General features: G+C 35.2%; 1 protein-coding gene across 4 annotated transcripts; it reads right to left on the reverse strand.

Moving 5' to 3' along the window:
• Window positions 1-223: 223 nt before the first annotated feature.
• LOC139820481 (uncharacterized) lies at window positions 224-14,109 on the reverse strand. 4 transcript variants are annotated; one of them, XR_011733973.1, is made up of 7 exons: window positions 8,254-8,458; window positions 2,021-4,979; window positions 1,906-1,930; window positions 1,543-1,779; window positions 865-1,416; window positions 557-772; window positions 224-466 (listed from the first exon to the last, which is right to left on the reverse strand). XR_011733973.1 is itself a non-coding variant. In XM_071790793.1 (2 exons), exon 1 carries the CDS (start codon window positions 13,956-13,958, stop codon window positions 13,077-13,079), a length of 882 nt encoding a protein of 293 aa, XP_071646894.1. In that variant the 5' UTR covers window positions 13,959-14,109; the 3' UTR covers window positions 4,790-4,979; window positions 8,254-13,076. The 4 variants fall into 4 exon arrangements, 1 of the variants encoding a protein (XP_071646894.1); XR_011733972.1 differs by having other exon boundaries at window positions 1,906-4,979; XR_011733971.1 differs by having other exon boundaries at window positions 865-4,979; window positions 8,254-8,459.
• Between the last annotated feature and the right edge of the window lie 348 nt (window positions 14,110-14,457).

The following is a 14,457-nucleotide window of genomic DNA, read 5'->3' on the forward strand; positions in this document are numbered from 1 at the left end:
CAAAGTAAGTCTTAGAAGTGTATATAAAAATATTGAATGTAATAAATGAAAAATAATGAATAGATATTAATAATACATAAGATGAAAATTCCAATTAATATTAAATATGTACAATTATGGATTAAATAAATTGATTAGAGATAGAATTCTGATTGTAAATGTAATGTAAAAAGTAGAATTAAATAAATTGATTAGAGAGAGATGGAATTTTGATTGTAAATGCAATGTGATTTGTGCTGTCTCAGAACGTGCGCCTGCTTCATCAAATCTTGTGTTTTCTTCTTTTGCTGAATATACTTTTTCCTCATCGTCTTTGGAGATGCTTCATACTGATAATCATGCTTCGTGTGAAGAATTCGTTTCCTAATACTCCGTGGTGTTTGTGGTGTCCTGCTGCGAACTGGACTGTTTACTTCTTCAACAGCTAAACTCGTAGAAAGTGCTACATTTTTCTCGCAGTGTTCGACTGTCAACATTCCAAAAAATTTGTTATCAGACTTTAAAATACTAGATTTTCTGCATTAACTTCTTATATATACACTTAAATCATTTATACCTGAGGAACAATCCATCACAGCTTCTCTCTCTGAATGCATTAATGTGCTAGTAAAAAGACTGCTACTTCTTTGAATTTTAAAAGATGTGGAAAATTCTGACGAAATACGCTTTGTACCTTGCTGCCGTGTTATTGATTGATTATCGTTACTATCATATACTATTACATCAGATGAATTGCTTATATTTCCTTGCATTTCTCCTGCAATGGATGTCCCTACAAATGTATATATTTTTCATATAATGTAGTCAGACTTTAAAATACTAAATTTTCTGCGTTAACTTCTTATATCATTAAATCATTTATACCTAAGGAACAATCCATCACAGCTTCTCTCTCTGAATGCATTGATGTGCTAGTAAAAGGACTGCTGCTTCTTTGAATTTTAGAAGGAAATGTGGAAAATTCTGACGAAATACGCTTTGTACCTTGCTGCCGTGTTATTGATTGATTATCATTAATATTATATACTACTACATCAGATGAATTGCTTATATTCTCTTGCAATTCTCCTGCAATAGAGGTTCCTACAAATGTATATATTTCTGTATACAAAGTGCATTTATTTATTTATTTATTTTACTAAAAAGTTATTTTAATGCACAGCAATATTAATAAAACTAAATAATTACAACTGAAACAATTTATAAATATAATACATTATTATATCTCCGCTATCTGCAGATGAAAACAAAGTTGGCACTGCATTTGCTTTAAGAACTAAACCACGACCTGATGATCGTAAACATTTTTCATCAAAATGGTAACTACACAGCAAACTTTTCTCATTTGGAATGAAATCTTGCAACTCCATTGTCGCTACCCATTTTTCCAGTAATTTGGGATTATTTAAGGGAAATCTGTTTAAAAAGTATTTTAAAGTTCAAATACAAATATTTCGAGATAAACACTACAATTATACATTTTTCTTGTATTTAAAATAAGTGATCATTTGCATAAATAATTCTTATTACTTGTGGAATGACCTTTTTTTATCCTGTCCTTTCACTGCATGACAGTAAGCACAAACTGCGTTGTACTCCCCAAATATTATTGGAATACTTCCAATCCGCCGTAGGCATTTCTTATTTGTACTTTCTTGAAAAGATTTTTCCTCAAAATGATCCGAACATAATCTTGAATGCTTTGTCGGTATAAAGTTTGGTCCCAGACCCATCTGTTGCAACCATGATTGCAAAATTTCCTTATCTTTCAAAGGAAACCTTTACAAAAAATATTATTTTACAAGATCAATTTTTGGAAAGAAATTAAATAAAATACAAAAAAAGAATGACAAAAAAGAAATAACCTATAAAACATAAACATGAGTATATGACTTGTATACTTACTTATGAAGTGTTCTACTTTCGGTCCCTTGTTTAGAGCCACAAAAAACACAGGATGACATCATTTTCAAAACGTATTTTTTGTAAACCACAACGATACAAACAATATTTAACTTACATCTCTCTTAATACAACCCGAAACAGCACTGAACTCCAACAGTAGACGCCGCCATATTAGCATATTTTACCTTATCAATCATGGTTGCCTGGTTTTCAACTCGTAACAAGGTTTTCCATAGCATACGCCATCCAGTGTTATATAGAGATCAGTGCTCGAATACGAATGTGAGACAGAATGAAGAGGAGGTTACTCCTTTTTTCACTTTACCGTACATCCCGACGATTACTGAAAAGCTTAGAAACGCCATAAGAGATTTGAATGTGAGACTGTCTTACAACAGCTTAAATAAGATGCGTAGGGTAGACCGGGGCACGTTGTCACGCGGGGCACGTTGTCACTTTGGCTTTATTTAAAAAACTAATAACCGGAGGGCAGCATCCGTCATTCCCAAAACGTGTTAGTGTATGCCCATCTTTGGTGTGTTTACAGTCTTGAGATTGCGCCAGCCGTGTTGACGTAAAATCAACTTGAAAGTTTTTTGCGACCGTAAGTAAAATTTTATTGTCTAATATTCAACGTACTGGACATGAAGCTTATGTTTTTTCAGAATAGACCTTTATATTATCTTAAAGTATGTACTTTTACCTACCGCGTGCAGTACCTAACCTTACGAATATCTCAAATGTGTCGGACATGAGGCTGTTTGAAGTAAAAAAATGCCCTCGGGGCACGTTGTCACGAATTTGATGGGAATCTATTGCGAATCTTCGGATGACGATAATGAATAAAAATATTTTATGTTTAATCACCGACATGATTATAAAAGAAAAAATGTTTATCAATAAGTTGCGCATTCGAGTGGAATTCTTGCCTATTTAGATTAAGACGAAAACTTCGTGCTTTTTGTACTTTTTTGAAATAAAATAAATGTTTCTGTGAAGGATTTTACTTTTTTACATTGCAGCGCACTATAATATATTGATATTTACGTTGTATACAGTTTGGATTACATTTTGCATGCAATTACATTTGATGTGACAACGTGCCCCGTTCACGGGGCACGTTGTTACAAGCGACCTGTCGTTATTTATTGTTATGTAACAACTGTAGAGTAACAATCACACAAAATTCGATACTGTCCAATTGAAGCTGAGGGTTCACTCGAAATTTTGGCATATTAAAGTACTCTTAAATATTGAATGTAAAAAATACAAAAAATATTGAAAAAAATGTGTGACAACGTGCCCCGGTCTACCCTACATTCATCAAGGCGCACAAGGATAGTCTCCCACGGTCGAATAAATGTAACGTGGTTTATAAGGTGCATGAATTGTAATGATTGCGACGCTTCTTATGTGGGCCAAACGAGTAGGCAATTGCAAACAAGAATCAAGGAGCATCGTAATCATATTAATTGGAGTACTCCGAATCATTCTGTCATAACTGAACACAGATTAGAATGGAGTTATGATTTCGATTGGAATAGCGTTGAAATCTTAGATAATAAATCCTATTGTTATAAACGTTTGATTTCGGAGATGATATGCATAAAAAGGCAGGCGAATGGTTTGAATTTATAGACTGATGCGGAGGGTTTACCGGACGCGTATTTAAATGTGATCGAGAGACTGTCTAAAATTTAGAATAACTTTATGCGAGAGTTTATCCCCTCCTCTGGTTTATACACCAGTCTCTATTATGTTAACCTTCCCACCTATGCCTCCCTCATTCGCGACGTTTCAAACCGTGAAGTTTGTTGTTACAATGCGATATTCCGGTCTGCAATTGCTCTGTAAGTAAATCCATTAGTCATCTGATTTTAACATAGATAATTTACGCCTTTACCACATTGCGACTCCGTTTGATGGTACAGGTGTAGGGCTTTCGAATCTTTCTTATCCACCTGGTCTTTCAACCTGGTGAGATTATTTCTAAGATGCGAGGGATGTGGAGCGAGTGCTTACCGGCGTATCTGGAATTTCGGCAACGGTACATTCATAGGATTTCAATCCTTGTTTTTTTAAATTTTGACTGCGTCTTTTATATTTTGTTCGTCTATTGACTACGCCTTATACTCGACTTCTTTTTGATTATGCTTGTAAATCTTTGTATTTGATTTTATGTAACTTTTAACGCTGAAGAGGACACGAATAATGTGTCGAAACGTACGCGTTAATATATATATTTTTATTTTTATAAATTGTTTGCGCTTTGATTACCGCGCTTGGTTCTAATTGCCTCACCTATTCACATTGTGTTAAAAGAGAGTAAATAATGGCGGGTCAGCGGAAGGTGAAAACGCGCGAGGCACAAGCAAAAATAAAATTTAAAGAATAATAAAATAATTAAGGACTCTCGATAATAATAAGAACATAAAAGAAAAATTAGCAATAAGAGAGTCGACGCGGTTATTGGTGCGTAATGTCCAAAGACAGATATATTTTCATATTACAAGTGATTGCATATAAATCTATAGATTAAAACGCAGGTTTCGGAAATTTAATGTCAAATATTGAGAACAACGCGCTTTAGTAGATCTTATACCTACATATGTGCGTCTTATTCATTATTATTTAAATTTTCATCAAGATTATATTCCAACCTAAACCTATATGTTATGTTTAAATTTATGTAGGTTTCTATTAATATCTATATTTGGTGATTATTTAAAATTTTTCGGCGAATTGGACGACAATTTTTTCTTCGCACAAATACTAAATAAGAAGTTATTATTTACTACACATTTTAATATTGCATATATTCGATCTGCTACTTTGTATTAAGAAATGTTTCTATGGATATTATTAAATAACTTGACATAAATAATTAAGATTAATTTAATCTGCTGCTGCGTTTATTTAATTCACAAACATTTACAAACATTTAAATAAATGACTTCAAGTCTGTCGATAATGTATCAAATATTAACGAAATTAATACTCTCAAGATTTCCGTATCATTTCCCCATTCCTTTAAACTTGGCCATCATATCTTTGACCCAATCTGTTATTTTTTCCTGAAATACACAATATATTTTTCTTAATAAACGTTACAATATAACGATCATGCTTAAACTTTAAGATGATAGAAACCGTGATAACGGTGTTATTGTTTAAAAATGTCATTAAATAATTTGTGTATTATATTAAAAAAATTTAGATTTCTTTCCTTCATGTTTCGTTAACTTGCCATGCATAAGTTCGAAAATATAACAGAAGATTTAAAAATATTTAAAGGAATAAAAATATCATAAAGTACATTAAGCATTGTGAAATGCATGGTAGTTTAAAAGATATATGGCAAATAAAAATAATTATTAGGGGAGACCGGGGCTATTCGTGACACTGCTGAAATTTTGTCGCGGGCCTAACTTTAAAATGCTTGCTGCTAGAAATCTGTAATATCAATCACAGATGTTTCTTAGTGTCCTCTAGGTACCAACGGAATGGCATTTGCGTGTCAACCATTTTTCTCTTTCAGTGACAGAAAGTTTGATTTTAATTGCTCAAAGTAAATTTTTTCAAATCCCAAAAATTTGTTTTCTCGCCGAATAAAATAATAAGAGATCCGAAACGGTAAGTTGTATTCAGTCACTCGACTTCACTAAGCATAATGCATGAGTAGATTTTATGGTATTCTTTCTTATTTATAAGTCACGGATCATGAATAAGGAAAAATCACGCCGGGGCATTTCGTGACACGAGCAATCGGGGCAACCAAAAACGCCACGAATAAGCGTTGAAAGGAAAAACCAATTCGCAGGGGCCGCGGACGCCTTCGAAAAGTGGTTTCCCGTAATCGAATGTGAGCAATGAAGGCAATTAATGGAACAGGCGTTACATTTTTCCTCATAATTTTTTATACATATAATATGTAAATTCTGACAAATAAAGGCTTTTTCAAAGTATAAAGTAGATAAAAATTGCAAAAACAAAAGAAATCTATATAGTTTGTTCAATCAGAGAAAGTGTTACGCATTATCACGTGGTTTGTCACGAATTACCCATCAGGCTTCGGGGCAATTCAGCGATACATTTCTTGATATATTTCGAGACTTGTGAGAGAAAAACCTATATATTTTTTTTCTTTTAAACTAGAGAGATGAAAAATTACATCGCACTAATAAAAATTTTTTAAACATTTATACGAAGCAAGAAAAAAATTTGAAACAAAAATGTGTCACTAATAGCCCCGGTCTCCCCTACATTTATCATTCATTGTGCCCTGCGGTGTCATATATTTTGATAAATATCACTAACAAAAAACATTTTGGTAAATATACCGAATAGAGGACCCACTTCCGATGATCTTGACCTTGACATATGTTGTCAAGGACATGACCCTGAGTAACTTTTCCTTATAACTTAATCGTCGTTTATTGCTTATTTAAAAGTTATAAACAAAAAAATTTTGAGAAGTATATACATATAACAGTTTGTGTCGATACTAAGGGAAGTAATTTGCTGATATGTGTGTATAGACAATACACATGTAGGCGGGAGAGGGCTGCCGCCCCTCTCTCGCAGGTAGGGGTGGGTAGGGGTGGACCTCGCTTCGCGTGGAAAGTTGAAAACCCAACCGTACACTGTTAGACCTTGTTTCGTCCTGTAAGCAGGGGTGGAATGGGGTAAGGTGGACCTTGTTCTGCATAGGTGGTTCTCTAGAGCGCGTTGTTGAGGTTTTCAACTTTTCACGCGAACCAACGTCCACCCCTCCCCCCACCTCTGGTTACGAAGAAGGTGTTGGAACTGGCGACCTATGTACGAAAGAGACAGCGCAGGCCGGCGCCACTGCGCCTGACCACCAGTGTGCGCATGCACCGCCTATATATACCCCCATTACTGCCTTCTTCCAGTACACTCGTTACCTTTGTCGGTTACACACGTGCCCGTTCTCTATGTGTCGTTCTATATAATAAATCTTATTACATTCGTATAATTAATGTTTGATCGCTTACGATCCGGGTTCCTCAACAGAAGGGGCTACAATGACCGACAATTAAGTTATAAAGAAAAATTACTAAGGGTCATGTTCTTGACAACATATGTCAAGGTCAAGATTATTAGAGATATGCTAACTATTCTCTGCTTTAACAAAAAAACTGTTCAATATATTAACGATTTACTACATTAAATAACTTTCCTTTGTTCATACATGTACTATTTCCACATACATTAGTCGTTTGTACCTTTCAATACTCAAAATAACTGCTATACTTTTCAAACTTTTTTATTAATAACTTTTAAATAAGCAATGAGCGACGATTAAGTTATAAGGAAAAGTTACTCAGGGTCATGTCCTTGACAACATATGTCAAAGTCGGGATCATCGAAGGTGGGTCCCCTGTTCGGTATATTTACTAACATTTTAAATATTATATTTACGTGTAAGAATAAATAATCCACGCCTTTACAAATTGTAAATTTAATTTTGTTGTAAAGGACTCGCACTTTTTCTACCTAGAATAGGTCCCGATCGATTTCCTTCAAAAATTCCGTATACTATTAAATGTATAATTATTAGGTAGATTAACCACAAAATAGATTTTTCAAAAAAAAATATTTTTTTGAGCTGTTGAAACGATATACCTGATAATGATGCAGAGTCTGTATTATACGATATTTTGAAATTTGCATTGGAAATTATTCTTATAAAAAAAGAAAGAAATGTAACGATAAGAATTAAATATATTCTTGATTTTGAAAGGTTTTTCAATACTCTATTTAACCAAAAAACTCATATTCAAAAAGTATTGCTGTATTAAAATTCTATATAAAACTTAAAGAGACGTACGATAAACTCTTATCATACATCTCTTTTTTTTTACAAGAAAATAATTTTTAATACAAATCTCAAAATATCGGACTCTGCATCATTATCAGGTATATTGCTTTAACAGCTCGGAAAAGTGATTTATTTAAATCCTTTTTGTGATTTATCTAATGATACGTCTAATTGTATACGGAATTTGAAGAAAATTGGTCGGGACTTATTTAACGTAAAAAAAGTGCGGGATCCTTTGTACTGTTACTAATAATAAATAACAAGTCATAAACTAATACATAAAGAATTTCGTGTTTCGTATAAAAAAATTTGCTTGCTTATCTCTGTGGAAAATATATGACTGACAGATAAAAATGTAACTGCATGGTTAAAAATGATTATAATGAGCAATCAAATAAATTCATATGCGATAGGTATATATTCTACACATACGCGAAATTATATATTATCTTATTTTAATTATTATTTAAAATAATATTTAAAAAAAATAAATAAATTTATCGTACCATAAAAGGTCCAGGTTCAGCTTTAGTCCAAGGTTCTCCATTAATAGCCGGAATATTAACTGCGACCAAGATCGCAATTAAAGCGAATAATAAAATTACAGCTTTCATGTTCGCTTTCTCGTAGTAATGTAAAATAAAATGTATTACGTCTCGCTACTGACTATTTCGCGACTGACATACTTGATTTCGTGGTCTAACTTATTTATAGAGAAACTTGTATCTATACATTGGCGATAAAGTATATCAAGAACATAAAGTAGAGAACATACACTTTTTATTTTTTCAGTTACGACGAAATATATCAAGCATCGTGAGATGCGTCATAGTTTGAAAATTATAATACGCACGTAAAGATAATCATCACAGTTTTTATTACTACGTTACACAATATATAAATATGTAAAATCACAATATTTAATATTTTACACATTGTATAGCAGATGTATTAAAAGCAAACATCACACGATTTAAACATTTTCAGACTTTAAATTTGCACAAATGCGATAATTTTATCATAATATACACTGCCGTCGGAAAGTTCCCGGACACTTGCCCTATATTTAGCAGAATCTCAACTGATTGCAAATTCTACTAAATAAGGCAAGTATCCGGGAACTTTCCGAAACGGCAGTGTATATACGTATCTAACTATAAATATAATTAGATATATTTAACTGTACATATTTTATACATATTTAAAAAATTATTTCCATTAAAATTCTAAAAATTATACGATAAACGTAATAAATCTTATCACAATAAAAAAAGTGTGCAAATTAAACATTTGCACATTGCTTCCTCATCGTTTTTTATTTCGCTCATAAAACTTTTTTTATGAGGAAGTCATATACTATTTTACAATAATAATTGAATGTGCAATTTTAAAAAGGGCACATCTTGCATTTTTTGGCCTATAGGTTTTTTCACTAATATGTACTCTACTTACGTCTACACATCTTTTTGTGCGAATTCCTGAAAAAATCTAATTTTTAGAGATATCTTCTTTTCGAAATTGCACATTTAATTATGTTGCTGTAATTTGTAATAGTATATGCGATCTGTAATGATGAGGAAGCAATGTGCAATTTGCACACTTTTTATCTATTTCGCGATTACATTTACATTATAACCGTAATGTATAACATATTATGTTCCATCATGGTAAAAGTATAACTGATGGACATTATACAAACATTAGAGTGACGAAACTTCCGAAAACGTCCGTGCTCAGATTTAGGTGAAACTTTGTGAAGAGGTTTCATTTTTTAATATATATATGTCTTTATTTCAGCTATACGCCAAGAAAGGACTTGGTTTACAATTCCACTTAACTCACACATCCATCCACGCATCAAACAACATTCTTCTTTACAAACAAGCCGCATTACATTATGATTTACATTATTTACAATCGTTATCTTTTTTGTAGCATTCCTCTCTCCTTTTCCATAATCTATTTAGCACCTTTCCTTTTTCCATTCGTCATTGCATATATTCTCTAATCGTTCTCCGTTATTCCTACCTAAATTCTCAAACATACTTGTGATCTTGCACTCGCTTATATAATGCTCTAAATTGTCCCTACCTGACTTACAGAATCTACACTTCGTATCTTCTTCGTCAAGCCAGTATTTATTTGCGTCCTCAAAATTACCGCACCTTAATTTTACCATCGCTCTAATCTCGTCTCCTGTTTTCACTTTATCCAAGTTTGCTTTTAATAAATAACTCGGCGTTTTGTTTGTCACCTCTATATTTTTGTATCTTGTATTATACCTTGCCTCTACTATTTTGCTGTTTATTATTTGCCCTTGAATATCCTGTTCCCTTATTCTTACTAAGCCTTCAGTATTTTTACCTTCATTATTTAATTCTTTTATTGCTTCAGAGCTCCAACCATTACTATTATAAAACCTTTCCCGTTCCAAATTATATAAATCCTTTTTCTTTTTATCCCTTGTGTCCTTTTCATCCCAACATGCCTTTACTAAACTTCCATCTTTTTTCCCTCTGCTTCTTTTCTCGAACCTCATGGCTCTTATACCCCAACAGATTTTAAGTTTCTCTAATCCTAGTTTCCTTAGTATTACATACCTCGGTGTGCAAAAATCTAGTCTAAATATCCATCTTACATAATCTAACATGACTTTTTCCAACTCCTTTTTTTCACTCCACCCCCATATCTCTGCTCCGTATTCCATCACACTTTTCACTAGGTATTTAAAAAGCGTCCATCTCCTACTAAAATCATCTTTACATAATCTTTCTCCTAAGCCCCAGACCCTATTTGCAGCGATCCTTCCTTTTCTTTTCAGCTCTTTTATATGATCGACATAATTACCTTTCTTATTAAACGTGAAACCCAGGTATTTAAACCTATCTACTTCCTCTATTATTTTTTCGTCCCATTTCCATGTCATTCTGCCTTTTTTACCTTTACTATTAAATATTAGCACTTTAGTTTTTTCTGTATTTAATTCTAGCTTCCTATCTTTTAAGAATCTTTTTAACATGCTCATCGTATCTAGTAAAGCCTCTCTATTTTTCGCTACCAAAACCATATCATCCGCGTATGCTAATGACTATACTCTCACTCCTCCAAGCTCCACTCCTCCTATACCACGCTTTTCTAAAACTTTATCGATGTCCGCGTTGTATAAATTGAACAGGGCGGGACTCATCACACAGCCCTGCCTTACACCTTTCTTCGTCTTGAAGCACTTTGTGAATCCATCCCTCGTCCTTATTGTCACCTCCGTCTCTTTGTAGATTTATTTTATCCTGTTTATTAAACTGCGATCCATCCCTTTCTCTTCCATTATCTTCCATAAAATTTCTCTGTCAACGTTGTCGAATGCTGCCCTTAGATCCACAAACATTGCGAAAATCTTGTCTTTCCCAGTTGCTGCATTTTTCTCCTTCTCCCTTTGCACTATATGGTTCAAGATAAATATATTATCCATCGTGGACCTCCCTTTCTTAAAGCCGGCTTGGCTGTCAGGTATCATCCCTTTCCTCTCCATTATTTCCTCCAGTCTGTTCCTTAGAATTTCGGCATATGCCTTGTATGCAGTGTACAGCAGCGAGATCCTTCTGTAGTTCTCTGTTCGCTCTTTATCCCCTCTTTTATATAGGGGGACAACTATGCTTGTTCGCCATTCGGTCGGAATTTTGCTTTCCTTCCAAATGAGCTTCAGCAGATCAATTAGACCTCCTCTTACCGCTGCACCACCATACAGCCATGCTTCCATTGGGATTCCATCGACACCTGCAGCTTTGCCTAACTTCATGTTCCTGACTGCCCTCACTATTTCCTCTTCTTGCAACTCTCTATCTGTATCTTGAACCTGCTCTTCATTTCTTTCTTTTGTTGCCATGGCACGCACCTCCAACGCCTCTTCCCTTCCTACCATCTCGGTCCCACCTAACAGCTCCATGAAATAACTTCTCCAGTTTTCTTTCGGAATATTATTCTCTTTCCATTCTTTTTTCTTTCTTCGACTGTTTATATAGTTCTAAATTTTCTTTTCGTCCTTCAGTTTTCTTAATTCCTCTTCTTCCCTCACTCTCTTCTCCATCTGCTCTCTAACCACCCCTTCAAGCATTTCTTTTCTTCCAAATAGTCTTCCTTACTTCCCTTTCCACATCTCCACCTTCTGTACTTTCTTTTCACCTCCCTCTTCTTTCTGGTACAACTCCTATCCCACCAATCTTTGTGCCCTATTTTCCTTCTCTTCTTTACCTTAATATCCTTATACACTAAAGCTCCAAGGATTCCGTTTTTTAATTTCTCCCATTTCCTATCCACCGACTCCATTTCCTGGTCCTCGGTTTCATTTCATACCTCCGTCCTCTCCCTGTATAATTGCCTTGCCTCTTCGTTCCAAACTATGATCTTCTTTAACATATTCCGTTCCTCTTCTTCCTCTTCAGTACACCCCTCCATTTGTCTCGTATTCTCCTCTTCCTCCAGTAACAAGGTCAGAGGCAAATGATCCGAGTCCACCCTGTCCCCTATTCTAAATTCCAACACTCGCTCTTGCGCACTATCGTTTACAATTGCATAATCAATTACCGAGCACCCTCTCGCACCTACATACGTATATTCCCCCTCCCAATCCCCCTCTGTACATCCGTTCAAAAAATACCATCCTTTTTCATTTATCATATCCACAAAACTTCCGCCGCCATTTCCTATAACTTTATCTTTACTCTCCTTTTCAAAGTCATACTCCTCCTCCCTGCCACCTCCTAAGTTTCCTATTCTAATATTAAAATCACTTCCTATAATAATATCCTCTCCTTCGCATCCTTCGCATTGCTCCGTATTTTTGCCATTATCTTTTCAACGTTTTTCTTTGCTCCTACATTGTATACTGTGAAAATATTTAGCCCTTTTTCCTCTTTTACTATTCTCGTTCGCGCAATTCTTTCTGTAATCATTGTACATTCATAATTCTCCACTTCCGCCACCCAGCCTTTTCTAATACCTATTAGTAATTCTCCCTTCGCCCTACCCTTCCTTTTTTCCTTTACAGCGTTAATGTTTTTCCAAATGTGCGTTTCTGGCAATCTACTCTTAATTCTATCCCATCCCTTTTCCTCTAACCATGTTTCACATAGTCCTATAAAATCGAAACCTACTATGTAATTCCAACAATCTTTGTTCTGCCTCTCTATACCTGCTACATTCCAAAAAATTATTTTTCGCCCATTTTCTTTCTTCATCTTCTTCACTTTTCCATCCTTCATTCGTGTTGTTTGCCTATTGTCCTCTTGCATGCCTCGACTTACTGATACTCTTCTCCTAACTTGGCAGTTCTCTAGAAATTTTCCTTTTCTATGAGCTTATTTTCTTCCTCGCTCCATACATACTTTCTACCTTGTATCTCTAGCTTCCTAAAACCTATTTTCACCCATTTTCCTTCTGTTTTCTCTTTCCATGCCCTTTCTTTTATCCGTCTTTGCACTTCTCTGTCCTCAAAGGTCAAATCGTGATCAATGAACATTTTCTTACTTCCCAGTTTCTTCTTCTTCTTCATGATGTTATCCTTCGCTTCCCAGCAGTCCATTTCGACTATTATTATCTCTCCTCCTACTCTGCCTGATGGCCGCATTTTCTTCACTCGCGCTCTTGCACCAAACTCCCTCTCCAGAAACGTCTCCGTTGTGTCTATTAAGCTCTTATTTTCCTCTTTATGTAGTCCTCTGATCACTAAATTATTTTTCTTTTCCTTCCTTTCCTTCATATTTCTTTCTCTCTTCCTCACCATCTCCGCCACCTTTCCCACGATCTCTTCCATTTTGCCGCTGGTCGTTTCATCCGTTATGTTTTCACTCCTTCGTTCAATCTTCGATAGCCTCACTTCTATCTTATCCATCCTTTCCTCTACTTTTTCTTCTTTTTTTCTCCGACCCTCTTCTAGGACGTTCATCCTCTCTCTCATCTCTCTCATCTCTTCCCTCAGGTCCCTCATTTCGTTTCTAATCTCTCTCAAGACTGCTAGTAGCGAACCGTCCTCCTCATCCTTCTTTGTCGCTGACAGAACTCCTTCCTCTTCTCTCTTCTTACCTATCACACCGGCTCCATCCTTCGCTTTGTCCATACCTGGTGGCGTTCTCACTGTCTTGTTATCTCTCTTGAAAATTTCATCGTACGTTGTTCGTTTTCCTCTCTTTTCCTCTTGGCTTTTGCTAATTCGCATGCCGTACTGTTATCACTTGTCATAAACTCCAGTATGCTGAGCGAGCCCGATTTTTCTCTCCTTCTTAACTCCTCCTTTGTAAGTCTTCCCTTTCCTCTTTTTTCTTCTTTTGGTGTGGCAAAAACTTCCTTATCCGTTTTCTCACTACATGAGCAATCCGACACTGTAGCCGGATTCTCATCTTTATTCGTTATTGCTGCCTTCTCACTCTCACCTGTCTCTCCCTCCATCCTGTGCGCCCCGCGTGCACGCTCTTCTTCCAGCCAATCTCCTTAACCGCTACCTCTATGCCTAGACCGTTCCGTCTAGTGTCTAGTGTCGCTACCTACTCTATGCGCGGTGCAAATCTCGCTCCCTTTTGGAACGCACCGCGATTTTCTCCCGCTTTCTCTCACCTAACCTCTCCTCTCTCTAAAATATTTAGCGCTCTTTTCCTTCACTAATTAATACTTCCCTACTGCATCTATTATCCTATCCTAAATTTAAGCTCTTCTTCCTA

This window comes from Temnothorax longispinosus, chromosome 10 (genome assembly GCF_030848805.1).
Source record: "Temnothorax longispinosus isolate EJ_2023e chromosome 10, Tlon_JGU_v1, whole genome shotgun sequence".
NCBI lineage: Eukaryota > Metazoa > Arthropoda > Insecta > Hymenoptera > Formicidae > Temnothorax > Temnothorax longispinosus.